The sequence below is a fragment of the Coturnix japonica genome, chromosome 2 (assembly GCF_001577835.2).
Source record: "Coturnix japonica isolate 7356 chromosome 2, Coturnix japonica 2.1, whole genome shotgun sequence".
NCBI classification, from domain to species: Eukaryota; Metazoa; Chordata; class Aves; order Galliformes; family Phasianidae; genus Coturnix; species Coturnix japonica.
The window spans coordinates 99560-113607 of NC_029517.1; the positions used below are offsets into that span (position 1 = coordinate 99560).

Below are 14048 nucleotides of genomic sequence, written 5' to 3' on the forward strand. Positions count from 1 at the left end.
CTCTCAAACACACATGCAAGAGAAGGCAGTAGCAGACAACACATGGACTTTTTCACAATGTTGACATATAAAAAAAAGTTGTCATGATACTAAAGAATATTGCTGTACTATTATGTCTCTTGAAAGAGGTCTATGAAGTACCACTGGCTATGGATAAGGATCTGTCTCTTGTCCAAGCTACACTCCATCACATTTGAAAAGTCACAGCTGTCAGGTGAAGGTCCCAGTGACTTCCCTCCCATTTTTAAGACGGGGATAAAGAAAGACCTGGGGAACTGCAGGCCAGGGAACTTCATGTCAGAGCTTGGGAAGGTCATGGAGCACGTGCTCCTGGAAGCTACATTAAAGGACATGCAAGACAAGGAGACAATCCACAACAGCCAGCATGGCTTCACCAAGGGCAGATTGTGCCTGACCAGTCTGGTGGCCTTCTGTGATGATATGACAGCATCAGTGGACAAAAGAAGGGCAACTGATGTCATCTCCCAGGACTTCTGCAAGGCTTTTGATTTGGTTCAATACCACACTCATCTCTAAATTGGAGAGAGAGGATTTGAAGAGTTGACTATCTAGTAGATAAAGAATTATTTGAATGTAACTGCAGCCAGAGAGTTGTGGTCAATGGCTCTATGTCCAGGGGAGGCCAGTGACGAGCAGGTGTCTGTCTTGGGATTGGTATTCTTTGAATCATAGAATCCTTAGAAGTTGGAAGGGACCTTTAAAAGCCATTCAGTCCAATTCTCCTGCACTGCACAGGGACACCACAGCTAGATCAGGTTGCCCAGGTCCTGATCCAGCCTTGCCTTGAAAGTCCCCCAGGACTCCGAGCAGCCTGTCCCAGTGCCTCACCACCATCACTGTAAACAACCTTTTCCTGATATCCAAACTCAATCTGCCCTCCTTAAGCTTGAAGCAATTTCCCTTTGTTCTATCACCACAGACCATGCTGAAGAGTCGGTCTCCTTTCTGTAGAACCCTCTAGATACTGAAGGCTGCCCTCAGGTCACCTTGCAGCCTTCTCTTCCCCAGGCTGCACAGCCCCAGCTCTCTCAGCCTGTCCTCACAGGAGAAGAGTTCAATCCCTGGGAGCATTTTTGTGGCCCTCCTCTGGACGCACTCCAACAGGTTCACGTCTCTTCCATACCAATGACTCCACATCTGGACACAGTGCTCCAGGTGAAGCCTCACAGTGCAGAGCAGAGGGGTAGCATCACCTCCCTGACCTGCTGGCCTCACTTCCTTTGATGCAGACCAGGATACGGTTGGCTTTTGGGGCGACAAGGACACATTGCTGGCTCATATCCAGCCTTCCATCCACCAGTATGCCTAGGTCTTTTTCAGCAGGGCTGTGCTCAATCCTCTCACCTCCCCAGCTTGTATTGGTAGCGCGGGCTGCCTCAACCCAGGAGCAAGATTTGGCATTTGGATTTGTTGAACCTCATGAGGTTCACATGGGCCTGCTGATCAATTCCATCTAGGTCCCTCTGGACGGCAACCTGTCCCTCTGATGCAGCAACTGCACTGCAAATACTGGTGTCAGCAGCAACGTTGCTGAGAGTGCACTTGACCCCACTGTCAATGGCCTTGTTGAAGATACTAAAGAGTATCAGTCCCAGCACTGACCAGTGGGGGACACAACTCATCATCAATATCTTTATCAATAACATGGATGCTGGGATTGAGTGCACTCTCAGCAAGTTTGTAGATGACACCAGGCTGAGTGGTGCAGCTGATACAACAGAAGGAAGGGATGCCATCCAAACAGACCTGGACAAGCTTGAAAAGTGAACAGGTTCACCCATGTGAACCTAACAACTTTCAACAAGGTGCTGCTCTTGGGTCAGGGCAATCCTAGACGTGTACGGACTGGTGGAAAACTCTTTGAGAGCAGCCCTGCTGAGAAGGACTTGGGACTCTCAATGGAAAAAAAGCTGGACACGAGGCAGCAGTGCGCACTTGCAGCCCAGAAGGCCAACTGCATCCTGAGCTGCACCAACAGAGAAGTGGCACCAGGGCAGGGAGTAGATCATCCCCCCTCTGCTTTGCCCTTGTGAGACCCCAAGCACTGTGTCCAGAGCTGGAGCCCTCAGTACAGAGAAATGTGGGGCTGTGGGAGCAGATCCAGAGGAGGGCACAAAGATGTTCAGAGGGCTGGAGCACCTCTCCTACTGAGAAAGGCTGAGGGAGCAGAGTTTGTTCAGCCTGGAGAAGAGAAGGCTCTGGGGAGACCTCACTGCAGCCTTTCAGTACTTAAAAGAAGAGTATAAACAGGAGGTAGAGCAACTTTGTACACGGTCCAATAGTAATAGGACAAGGGGAAATGGCTTTAAACCAAAAGAGGGGAGATTTAGGTCAGATGTGAGGAAATCATTCTTTATGCAGAGGTGGTGAATCTATGGCACAGGCTGACCAGAGAGCTGAGGGTGCCCCATGTTCAAGGCCAAACTGGAGGGGGCCCTGGCTGACAACACTTCTCACAACAGGGGTTTGGAAGCAGATGATCTTTGGGGTCCCTTCCAACCTAAGCCATTCTTGATGTGAACTTCTCTCTGATGGGAGAAATGGAACAACAGAGAAGAGGAGCTTTTCTGTGAATTTCTACTGCAAAGGCTTTTCTCAAGCAACATCAACATCATAGTGGCCAAAATGTTGGTGTAGATAAAAAGAGGGCTGCTGCCTGAAAATAGCAGAGAGAGGACAAAAACATGGAGAACTGATAGGTACAAGGAAAAGAAAATGTCAGGAAAAGCAAAGGCACCTACAGAAGACTTAGAAAGGGATTGAACAGAGAGTTGGGAGTCACTGCAGTGCAATATAGCACTGAACATACACACAAGAAATTACAGTTCTGAAAAGCAAAGACTCTATCCACCTTGGTACCATGTAAAAGGATTCTGATGGCAAGCAGTGAAAAACTACAGGCCTCATGTTAACAAAGAAAGTCAAACATTTTCACAAGAACAACAAAAATTACAGAGTAGTTTGGAAACTAAAAATAGGAGCTGCCTTGGGTGGGCAACCTTTCTTTACAACATAACATTACAGCAGCTGCTAATTTATTTAAGGTACACGCAAGAGGAGATATAGGTGATGTCTTGAGCTAAGAACAGGTCACTAGAAGTTTACGTAACAGCTAAGAAATGTAGCTGAGGTGATAACTGTCTCATGACAACAGAATCACGATGACACATGGTTTCCCAACAGAGAACGCTCTACTGAATGTGCCATTTCCAAGTGGACTCATACAACAAAAAAGTTGTAGACAGCTTCTCCCCTGCCCTACGATAATTACAGTTATGACCTCATATAGGTTCCTGTTTTTAATATCAATGAATATTTTACAAATTTAGCAAGCAGAAACTTGTATATTTTCGTTCTTATTGCTCACTGCCATATTCACCTTCCATTTTCCAAAAGCACTCACATCCTAGAAATAGGGTCCAAGTGTTCCACTGCTGTGACTTCCAAGTTCCATCTATTTTGAGAAATGTGCACAGCGATCCAAAAAATCTTTAAATACTTCATTTACAGAACTGTGAACTGTAACTCAGGACAAAGCTCAGTGAACATCTATTTCATGCGTGCCCATTCAGAGCTCAGAACAACTAGATACCGAACCTCAAACAAAGCATTAGGATACAAACAGTTCAAAACCAAACAACAAAAAAACAGCCTTTGGAATTGAAACCAGCAAACCCAATGTACTGTCTTTGAGTTCAATAAATCAGATCACATCAACTGCAGTGATCTAATGTGCTACGGAATGGATTTGGTGTGAGGAACAACAGACAGAATATGTACATATCTCGATCTGTAAAAGGAGCGGTTTAGGGAGGGGACGGAGTGCAGAGCTCTGCAACGTCATGGAGGAGGAGGAGATTGATCAAGTCCTCGCTGACTCTTCCCTTACAAGAAGCAGACAGCAGCTAACAGCTGGTAGCATCAGCCAAGTCTTCATATAAGATCAACAGAAAAAATTTCCTGACACAGAACACTGTGTCTGCTAGAAGTTTATGTGCATTCAAGAAAATAGCAGCAAACAAATCTCCACAAATAAAACTCACAGAGGTACTAAATATGCAGTACCCCTCTGGGTCAGAAAACTCCAGAGCTCTGAAGTGCAGAGCATTTGGAAGAAGTGTTGCTATTTTTTTGCCTTGCAGCTCCCATGCACCCTTCTGCTGCTCCCCACAGGGCTGGGGGCCTGGGGACTCAGGGCTAAATAACCCACTGTAACCGGATTCATGTTTCTATGGTGTTTCTTTTGGAAGAAAACAGAAGAGCAGCTCAAACATCTCACATACCAGACACATCTGTGTACCTCTGTTTATCAGCATATTGAACTTTTCACAGTGGGCAACAAGCTTATTTTGCATAGTCTCATTAACTACTTATTAAAAGCATACCAAGAATTAGGATAATTTGATTTTAATTATGTGTGAAGTTTTCTGCAGCTATCTCAGAGAGAAGAGCAGCCCTCCGGTCCTGCTGGCCGCTTGCTCATGCTTTTCAATGCTGTACAATGTTCTTTCTCTACCAGTCTTCTGCAAGTACCTTCCCAAACAAATGCTGAATTCCGCAGGCTGCCTTAAGCTCAACCCAAACATACCCTTGTTTAATAAAACAGGAAATGCATATGCAGTAAACCAGTGACTGTGTTCCAGAAACGGTGCTCTGACAACGTCCTAGCACAGAGCACCCTGTATTAGGCCAGCGGAACAAACTGTTCAAAAGTGATTGTTCATGAAGCTCTTTTCTACCCCTTCTGGAGTCTGGGCACTGACAAGATAGTATTTACATCCATGATAACATGAAAATTGCAAAGTTTTTGGTTATTTTTTTCAAGCCTAATATTCTCCTCACATCGCTACTTCTGCTGTAGTGACTTCCACATGTAAAAGAAACAATTACTTTTATCTACTTAAGACAAATCATCATTCAATTTGGGGGAAAACACCTCTAGCTCTTCCCATTAAAACAGAATAAACACTACTTTTATGCCATACTGAAACATGAATCCTTGAGATCATCCGGTTCTTCCTTTCCTCATCATCTTTGACAGACATTTACTTCCTTAACCAGTTTCTTAACAGCCTCCAGTGACAGAGACTTTACAGCTTTCCTAATCAGTCTCTATTCCAAGGTATTATGGAAAATACACATATGTACTATGTTCAACATGAAAAAAATATATATTCTTGTGAGTATATTCCAACTGATTTACAACACTTTCTGCACTACCCTCTTCTTCATGAAGTCAGCAATTGCTTTCTTAGTAGCAGTGGCTGCAGCCACAAAGACATCCAAGTCTTTCTCCTCATTTAAACCCTGCAGTGTACAAGGAGATGCAAAATTTATTTATGAAATTCATTGCTCATCCCTTTTTCCATAACTCTACTAAACCTATTAAAGACTCTGTATACATCTTTGGGACATCAGACATATCTTTTAACATATTTTTACTTATTTAATTGCTGTATTAATTATTTGTTTACATCATGGCATGCTTTGAGACCCTTCATGCACTGCACTAAATGCTGTTTCATGTAAGACGGCTCCTCAACTTACTGTCAAACTGTATGAGCAGATTTGAGAGGTGGACAATCACACAATAAAAAGAATGGAGATCAAAAAAGAAGTTACACAAGTGATGTATGTGTTTGTATACATTAACAATAGTGAGGTATAATGACTATTCAAGTGTAGAGATCAGCAGGAACCATAAGAAATCACTTATTAGCAGAACATAAATATGCGTAAGGACTCACATTAAGAGGAAGAGCAACCCACGCACAACACAGAGGGCAAAGAACTAGATCCCTATACACAGAAGGTGATATGAACTAAGAGGTATATGGTAAGTACAGGAAAGTCCCAATAGCTGACAAAGAGTCCAGGACTTCCATAGGCACAGCTTGTGAACAAAACTCAAACAGATTGGTTTTGGAAGGAAGACAAAGTGGGAACAGAAAAAGGACAGAGATACAGAACAAAAAGGGTCAAAACAACCACACAAGAAAATGAACCGCTCAGCTGCCTCCTGAGTGAAGATAATGCAGCAAAGTCCACAGTACAAGCACCAAAGATGGGAAGATTTCTGCAACTGAGTCGCAAAAGGACACAAGTCTGGACAAGAGCTTTGACAAAATACGTGCTACGGATCTTCTCAAGGTTATACGTGAAGATCCGTATTTGAGAAAGAAAAAAAAGACAAAGACAACACCCAGTGAAGGGACACAGACAACAGAGAAACTGACATGGGAGAAACTGAGGATCACCCTACAGGAATTAACAATTTGGTTTGGGTCAACAAGTAGATACTCAGAGTGAGATGTCACAAGGGCAGCCTGAAGTGTACTGCTGGACAGTAGAAAACACATCAGGAAAAAACATATAGGCATAAAGGTGGTCATTAAAGCTGAATTTATCCATAACAGTTCTGGAAATAGAGCAGAGGGGCGAAAGTGACAGTGAAGGATGATGAAGCCTGTGCAAAAAATCCCTCTTCCCACAGATACAGCGTGTGAGGCCCTGATCAACAGACCAGGAGTTAGAGAAATCTAAGGAATAACTGAAAGAAAGGCGGTCTTTTGAAAAGAACTGCTCAGCAGAGGTGTAACAAACTACTCCAGCAGGGCGAAGTATCACACCTGAGGCTTCTCACCACTGAGATCTGACAGCACAGAGGGATCCTATCTGAACCACACAAAGGGAAGAAGATCTCTTCTGAGCTGGCAGCATGGGAAAGAACAAAGGCAAGATGAAACACACAAGAGCAAAGGGCGAAGTGACCTTAGCAGAGAAACACATGTTTTCAGAAAGATCAAATAAACCCAAAATCTAACAGCTCTCAGTAAATAGTGCAAAATTCTCCTTTCTATTTAATTCTTCAAACAGTACATTTTTTTCTCATGGCATTCTATCCCTGCTTATACACTCCCATTTCTGAAAATGAAACAATAACGATAACAATACCTGCAGTAATCAAGAGAGATCATTTTGCCAAAGAGAGAACAAAAAAACCCAGTAATCTGAAGAGGAGATTTTCCCTGGAGTGGAGGCATAACCTGATTCCAAGGCATGCTGGAAAACTTTACTCTTCAACTTGAATCTTCAAGGAATTGATTCAGATGCAGACAGGCCGCGTGCGGTGATGAGGCTGCAATATCTGCACTCGGGGTAACGGCTCGTTCTTTTATTCGATAGGATATGTAAACAGGTAAATGAAGTTGCAACTTTGGGTCTTTTGTAAGCAATGGAAGACTGGCTGCCTCAACCTGTTTTGACCAAAATGAGCCTGAGGTCAGGAAGAAACTAGAAGTGAAGAACAAACACGGAAGCAAAAGCAGAACCAAAGGAAATAATCATGGAGGGGCGCAGAGGGTCCTACAAGAGGAGCTCAGGCAAAGAGTGATGGACAAGAAGCTCTGTTTCCCCTGACAGGCAGTGGAAAGGTAACAACCAGATGCAGGTACTCAGGCAATGTGGATACCAAGTGAGACGCCTCTCATGGAGAAACAGGCAGTGCAGACAAGTCAGACTTTTCTAGCACCCAAATAACTAATGGAAACAAGTTCTGCTGCATTAATTCTGGTATGAATTAACATTTCTCATGCTTAAGAGGCCAGCAGGCTCCTTTCACATCTACATGGGAAAGAAGCAGGGTCATCCAACTGTCTTAGCAACTCTTGGAAATACCAAAGGAAGAGCAGTGTTGTGCCAACAGAAGCCTTGGAAAAAGAAACAGCTACCCTCGTGCACAGCCCTCCCGGGATGCCTGCGGCCACCCAGCTACAGCCACCCTGAGCCAGACCATCTTAACCAACACACGTGTTCACAGCACAGCTACTGCCACAGATCCGCACACCTGCTTCTGTCATATCTGCCCATCCAGCCACAGACTGCTGATGTACATCGGCACCGCTCTGCCTGCTCACTGCTCTCAGGGAGCAGAATGCCATCTAAAAGTCCTTCACCCTGCAAGCTCATCATAGCCAGGCTCTGCAGTACACAAGAAAGATCCAATACATTTGGAGCAAGCCTGAATTATGGGGACAACCCAGAGGCCTGCAGCGAGCTCCCGAGATTCCTTTGTACAGGAACACGCAGCGGATGTCTTCAAAAAGGTGTCACAGAAGGTGCCAGAACGCTCAGGAGAGAAAACACGCAGGGACTGTCTCCATCTGAGCTATATCTGCGTTTCCTGGGTCTTATTTCCTTAAAAGTGTATCAGCACGAGACATCCGAATGCTATAAATGGTGGTCGCTTTCAACCATCAGTCATTTAAAGAACATCGTTTCTCCTGGCAGCAAAACAAGGTTAGCGTATCCCCTTAAATGGAGATCAAAAACCTGATTCCTTAAACAAAAGCTGGCGATTTTTTAAAGACCTGAGTGATTCCTTTAATTAAGCGCGGCAACCTGACGTTCCCTCGTGGGTGAGCGCCCATCGCCTGGCAGAGATCCGCAGCGCTAATCTCTCCAAGCCCCTGAAAGTCACCTGTTAAGTAGCCAGCGGATACATCAGAGCCAAGGCTGGAGACGAGAACCAGAGGCAGCGCCACACGGCCGCGTCGGACCAGCATCAGAATTGCTTTTCAAAACACAAGTTTGCTTACAGAACAAAGTGTCCTACGAGCCCGTTTGGGTCAGACGCGGTGCAGATCCCGCACCGTGACGAGGCTCGGGAGCACGCTATTCACCAAGCACGGAGAATCAAAGCAGCAATCACAGCACGCAACCCCCCAGACAAAGCCGTATAGCAACGAATCGGTCACATCGTGTGCACCGGCGGCCCCGCGGCTCCCGGGCGAGGCGGGGAGCGGCGCCCCACGGGCGCGCAGCAGGGGCCGCTCCAGCCCGGCGCAGCCTCCGCTCTGCACTCATCCCTCGATCCGGAGCCAGCAGCTCGCTAACTTTCCCGACTCACCACCCCATGGACCAGAAACTCAAAAAGTTTGCTTTTCGTAGCTTTGCGAGCCCCTCCTGTAACTTCGTCTGTAGCCATCGGGGTCTGCTCAGCCTCTCTCACTCTCTCTCTTCCTCTTTCTTTCCCTTTTCTGCCTTTTTCTCCAACTCTCCCCTCTGAGTCCTGCTGGGCTCTCACACTTCTAATAGCGCGGAGTGGGGAGGGGGCCCCTTCAGGGCCTTCCTGACGGCCCACTCGCGCTCGGCCTCAGCTGCTGCATTCCTCCACTGATAAGCCAGAAATAGTTTGCGCTGCCGGGCTCTGCGTGTTTACTCTGCGGGGACAGAAAATCCCGCTTTTTAAACCTCTCTGTCCAAACACCCGAGATAAGAGCCAGGCAGATTGAAAACACGTCCCGGCCTTTCGCGGCGGAGCCGCAGCCGCTCCTCCTCGGCGCAGGGGATGGTAAATTCTGGGGCAAGGGGGAGGGGGCGGCCTCGGCTCCCGGGGAGTTTTCCCATTACAATATGCGGCGGGAGAGCGGGGAGAAACAATGGCTCCCCCCGTTCGCAGCGCTCCGCCCGCGCCGCGCTCCAGGCCCCGTCCCCGGGGACCGCCGGCAGCGGGCAAACATTCGCTGGCGGCGATTCCAGCGCCAGGATGAGAACGGCCCCTGCGGCGAGAAGAGGCGGCGGGAGGCGGAGAGACGGGAGCGGGCAGGGACGGAGCGGGGGAGAAGGGATGGGGGGCGTGCGAGCAGCGGGGGCGGCATAGCGGCATAGCAGCACGGCAGCACGGCAGTATGGCAGTATGGCAGTATGGATGTATGGCAGCACGGCAGTATGGCAGTATGGCAGTATGGCAGTATGGATGTATGGCAGTATGGATGTATGGCAGTATGGCAGTATGGCAGTATGGATGTATGGCAGTATGGCAGCATGGCAGTATGGCGGCGGCCCCGCCCGGGGCGATCTGTCCGGGGCTCTCCGGCCCCGCTACGCCCCGTGTGACTGACGGCTGCAGACGCCGCGATCCCCGCAGCTCGCCGTTGTGCTGCCGCAGCTCGCGGCTCCTCGTGCACAGCCCCGCGCGGCACCACGAGACCCCGCGGCCCATCGGGGGGGAAGGGGCCTCTGCAGCGCTTCTCGGCGGCCCCTCCGTGATGGAGAGCAGTAATAACGGCTCTGCGGTGCACAGCGGCAATAACGGCTCTGCGGTGCACAGCGGCGGGGCCGCCTCCATGACGGCACAGCGGCGTGGCCGTGGGGCTCTGCTCACCGCGGTGTGTGCGGCTGGAGGGGGCGGCTGCCTCCCGTCCGCCTGATACATTGATAGAGGTGTTGCCAGAGGGGTTTGTTCTGTTCCTCTCCTTGAGATTGATGTCTATAGACTCTGAATTTTTTGGCAAGGCTGCAAGTAGAAGGGAATCAGAAGGGAACCTGAATTGAATAAAATCGCTGCTCTCACCCAGTGGTTAAAAACAAGCACCAAAAAGACACTGAATCGGGCAGCAGCGAGGAGCAGCCCATGGCGAACACACGGCATCGTGTGCGCGGGGACTGAGGAGCAGCCTCTGCTGATGTTCAAGGTGACCCCGGCCCAGGCAGCGCCGTGTAGGATAGCGCAGCAATGACAGCGTTTGGGCGTGTGGGGGCTGCTCTCAGCGCCCTCCCCCTTCCGCTCCCTCGGACACACCCAGCGCAGCAGCGCAGCCTCGTTCGGGGCACGGACCGAGCTGCTGCTGCGGCTCCGAACGACCCGACCCGGCCGCACGTGGGATCCGGCACCGAGCTGTGTGTGTGTGTCAGCACGGCGGCGCTGCCCCGCGCCTGCGAGGCTGCGGTCCCCAAAGCACGCGGTGCCACGAGCCCCATCCGTGAGCCCGTTACTGCTCCCGGCAGCCGACGTGCCGCCTTTCTGCGGGCTGCGCTGCGCAGGGACACATCGCTCCCCCTGCAGCGGCGCCGCCGACACAAACCGCATCCGCCGCTATTCCCGCTCCTAACGGAACGGCACCGAGTGGAACGTGCGTGTCACCGGGAAGGCTCCGGGCAAACGCCCGCTAGAAGCGGCGGCATCTCGTGAGCCGCGGCCCCGCCCGCGAAGGGCGCAGTCAGTGTTCGCCGGACGGAGCCCGTCGGCCCCGAGGCCTCGGATCGGGCCCGGCGCTCTAAGGGCGCGGTTCCGGTTCGGCGCGGCGCGCGGTCCCCCCTCGAGTCCCCCCGCGCTGCTCCGCCAGCACCGCCGGCACCGAATGGCCACGGCGCGCCCGGCACGGGCAGGGAGTGCGCCAGCCGCGAGCACGGGAGGGCGGCGGGACGGGTCGGGACGAGCCGCCTCCGGGTCCGCGCCGAACCCGACTGGGCCGCGGCCGGACCGATGGAGGGTCCCGCGAGCCCCGGGCGGCGCTGCGCATGCCCGGCGCGGCTCCGTGAAGGTCAGCGGCGGCCTCGAGGGGACGCGCGGGCGGGGGCGGCCGGGCCGAGGGAGGGAACGGCCTTATTAACCCTTCCCACGGCATTAACCCTTCCCACAGCATTAACCCTTCCCACGACATTCATTAACCCTTCCCACGCCGCGCCAGGCAGAGCCCCGGGCCCGCGACCGCCGTGCGGGCAGAGCCGAGGGGCGGCGTGGCCGGGCACATGGCGGTGATTCCCGCAGCGCCCCGCGGTCCGTCCCTATAATCGCCGGCGCCGTCCGCCGGGTGTCGGGGCGCAGGGTGGGGTTTGTTCGTGGCTTTGATCCGCTCCAGATAAAGCCACGCGAGCAGCTGCTCCCGGCTCAGCCGGAGGCGGCATCCTGCGGGATGGGGGCGAAGCGTCACCGGATTTCAAGTGAATACAACAGAATAAGGATTGTCCTCTATGGGGATGTTCCCAGCTCTATGGGGAGAGGTACAAAGAGCGTCGGAGAAGCAGGTCGGCCTCCAGGAAAGGAGGGAGCTGCGGACACACTGTAGCCTTACACGTAACGAGACTGAAAGGACAACGGTTATGGACCAGTAACACTCTGCGCTTAGTAACTGTAGCTCACAAAGTCCTACAGGAAACACTGTAACTCGCTTTTCTTTTTCCCTTTTCGCAGTCGCAGGCCGCGGTACAGCTGGATGGAACCGACCGGCCCAGCATCACCTCGATGACAGTTACATTGATTTCTGCGATTCTTCCACTCCCACAATATTGTGAAGGGAGACTCGTGTAAAATGCACTCACACAACAAATGGACGCAGGTTACAGCGCGTGTCTTCTCTCCAGAGAAAAACCATACCATTTTACTTGAAATTCATTTTTTCCCCTATTTCCCCCCGTGTATTTTCTTTCAGAAGTGTAGAAAACCAACGGAATTTGCTGCTGTTGTTTTTTAAAGCTGTCTGGCTCAACCCAATTCTCTCCCTTTCCCAGCTGCCACAGCTGCCCTGCAGCTGCCTGCCATGTCTGGCCCTGATGGCAGCGGCACGGACGGACCCTGCAGTGCTTGTGTTCCTCTCCATCCCTCCATCGCTCCCTTCAGCCTCACTTTGTGCCATGTCCTTTATTCACTTTACTCAGGTTTCAAGGAAAGCTGACATTCGTCCTCCTTATCTGGGCTGTAGGAAGCCATCTTTTCTCCCACAAATTTGCTTAGTTTGTTTTTACTTCTTTGCTATTTTCAGCTATGCTGGTCGGGGTAAAAAAGCAGAAACACAAGTTGTGGGAGGGGAGGAATATGTTTGCATCTGCATTTGATTTTTTAATCAATAGTAGTTAAAGAAATACATCAAGATTGCTCTAAAAGGGCTGGTTTCTCTCATCCGATTTTCACTTAGGCTCAGAAACTTAAAGCATAGTATCATAAAACACCCAGAGTTGGAAGGGACCTGCAGGGGTCACTGAGTGCAACCCCCAGCTCAACACAGAACCGCACACAAATCAGACCCTGTGTTGGAGACCACTGTCCAGAGGCTTCTTGAACTCCTGCCCATCAGGCTGTGGGCACAGCCTTTCCCTCACCTCCACCTGACTCCCATGACAGCTCCATGCTGTTCCCCCAGGCAGAGAGCAGAGCTCAGTGCTGCCTGTTTGTGCCCTGTGGGAGCTGCAGGACCACGAGGGGCTGTAGGACCACCATGAAGAGCTGTAGGCTGCCATGATGGCCACCCGGGCACTCTGTTGGCTCATGTTCAACTTGCTGTCAATCAAAACCCCCAAATCTCCTCCAGCAGGGCTGCCACCCAGCATCTCATCTCTGGTATTCTCAACAGTTTTGGGATTTATGCAGTATTGAACAAAAAACAGAGACAGAAAATATCCTGAGATGGAGGTTCTGCATATTCTAAAGAAATGGTAACCTGTTCCTGAGTTCAGAATTATTCAATATCCCCATTAACAATATAGATAATGAACTAGAGAGCATGCTGGTTAGATTTCCTAGCAAGATATGGTTTGCAGTGGTCACAGGTATGTTGTGAGAGAGAATCAGAACTAAAATCCCCAAAAGCTGGGCATGTAGTTTGAAAGAGCAGGACATAATGCAATCAGAAAGAGCGCAGGCTTTCAGACCGAGCCATGAATCAACAGCTGCATAGACAGACAAAGGAGAAACAGCCACAAGGCTGCTGCAAATATGGAGAAGAGCTACTCTGCATATTCACAGTGCAAGAACTAACAGATTGCAATTTCTCCCAGGAAGATTCAGATATGAAAGAAGAGTACAGCAGTAAAAGTAGAAATGTTCTGGGATATTTTTTCCAACAGGGATGGATTTAAACTCAAAGATGGCAGATTTAGGTTGGATACAAGGAAAAAATCTATTGCAGTGAGGATGGTGAGGCACTGGAACAGGTTGCTCAGATATATGGTTGATGCCCCATCCCTGGAGACTTTCAGGCTGAGGCTGGATCAGGCCCTGAACAACCTGATTCAGCTGTGGTGTCCCTGTTTATACAGGGGAGCTGTATTGAACAGCCTTTGGAGGTCCTTCCCAACCCTAAGGATTCTATGATTCTATGACCTCTATAACTGAAGGTCTTTAGGAAGATGTCAGACAAGCATCTGCTTTGAGTGATGCAGCTGATGCTGATTCTGACGTGGAGCAGGTCAGGTGATGAGCTGATTCCCAATGGTTTCTTTCACCCCATTTGCCCATTTGCCTCCATAAA

General features: G+C 50.0%; 1 protein-coding gene and 1 long non-coding RNA gene across 3 annotated transcripts in view; one reads left to right on the plus strand and one right to left on the minus strand.

Moving 5' to 3' along the window:
- The window catches only part of SMARCD3 (SWI/SNF related, matrix associated, actin dependent regulator of chromatin, subfamily d, member 3), a 59290-nt gene extending 50154 nt beyond the window's left edge, over positions 1–9136 (minus strand). Inside the window, exon 1 of the mRNA XM_015852799.2 lies at positions 8930–9136. Within this exon, the coding sequence (XP_015708285.1) occupies positions 8930–9007 (78 nt within the window). The 5' untranslated portion in view covers positions 9008–9136. The remainder of the gene's footprint in view (positions 1–8929) is intronic.
- Positions 9137–9261: 125 nt separating this feature from the next.
- LOC107308716 lies at positions 9262–12249 on the plus strand. Of its 2 annotated transcripts, none has more exons than XR_004306249.1 (2): positions 9262–9373; positions 11996–12249. It is a non-coding gene; the product is annotated as an uncharacterized LOC107308716 (long non-coding RNA). The 2 variants fall into 2 exon arrangements; XR_001552876.2 differs by lacking the exon at positions 9262–9373 and adding an exon at positions 9743–11345.
- Positions 12250–14048: the final 1799 nt, after the last annotated feature.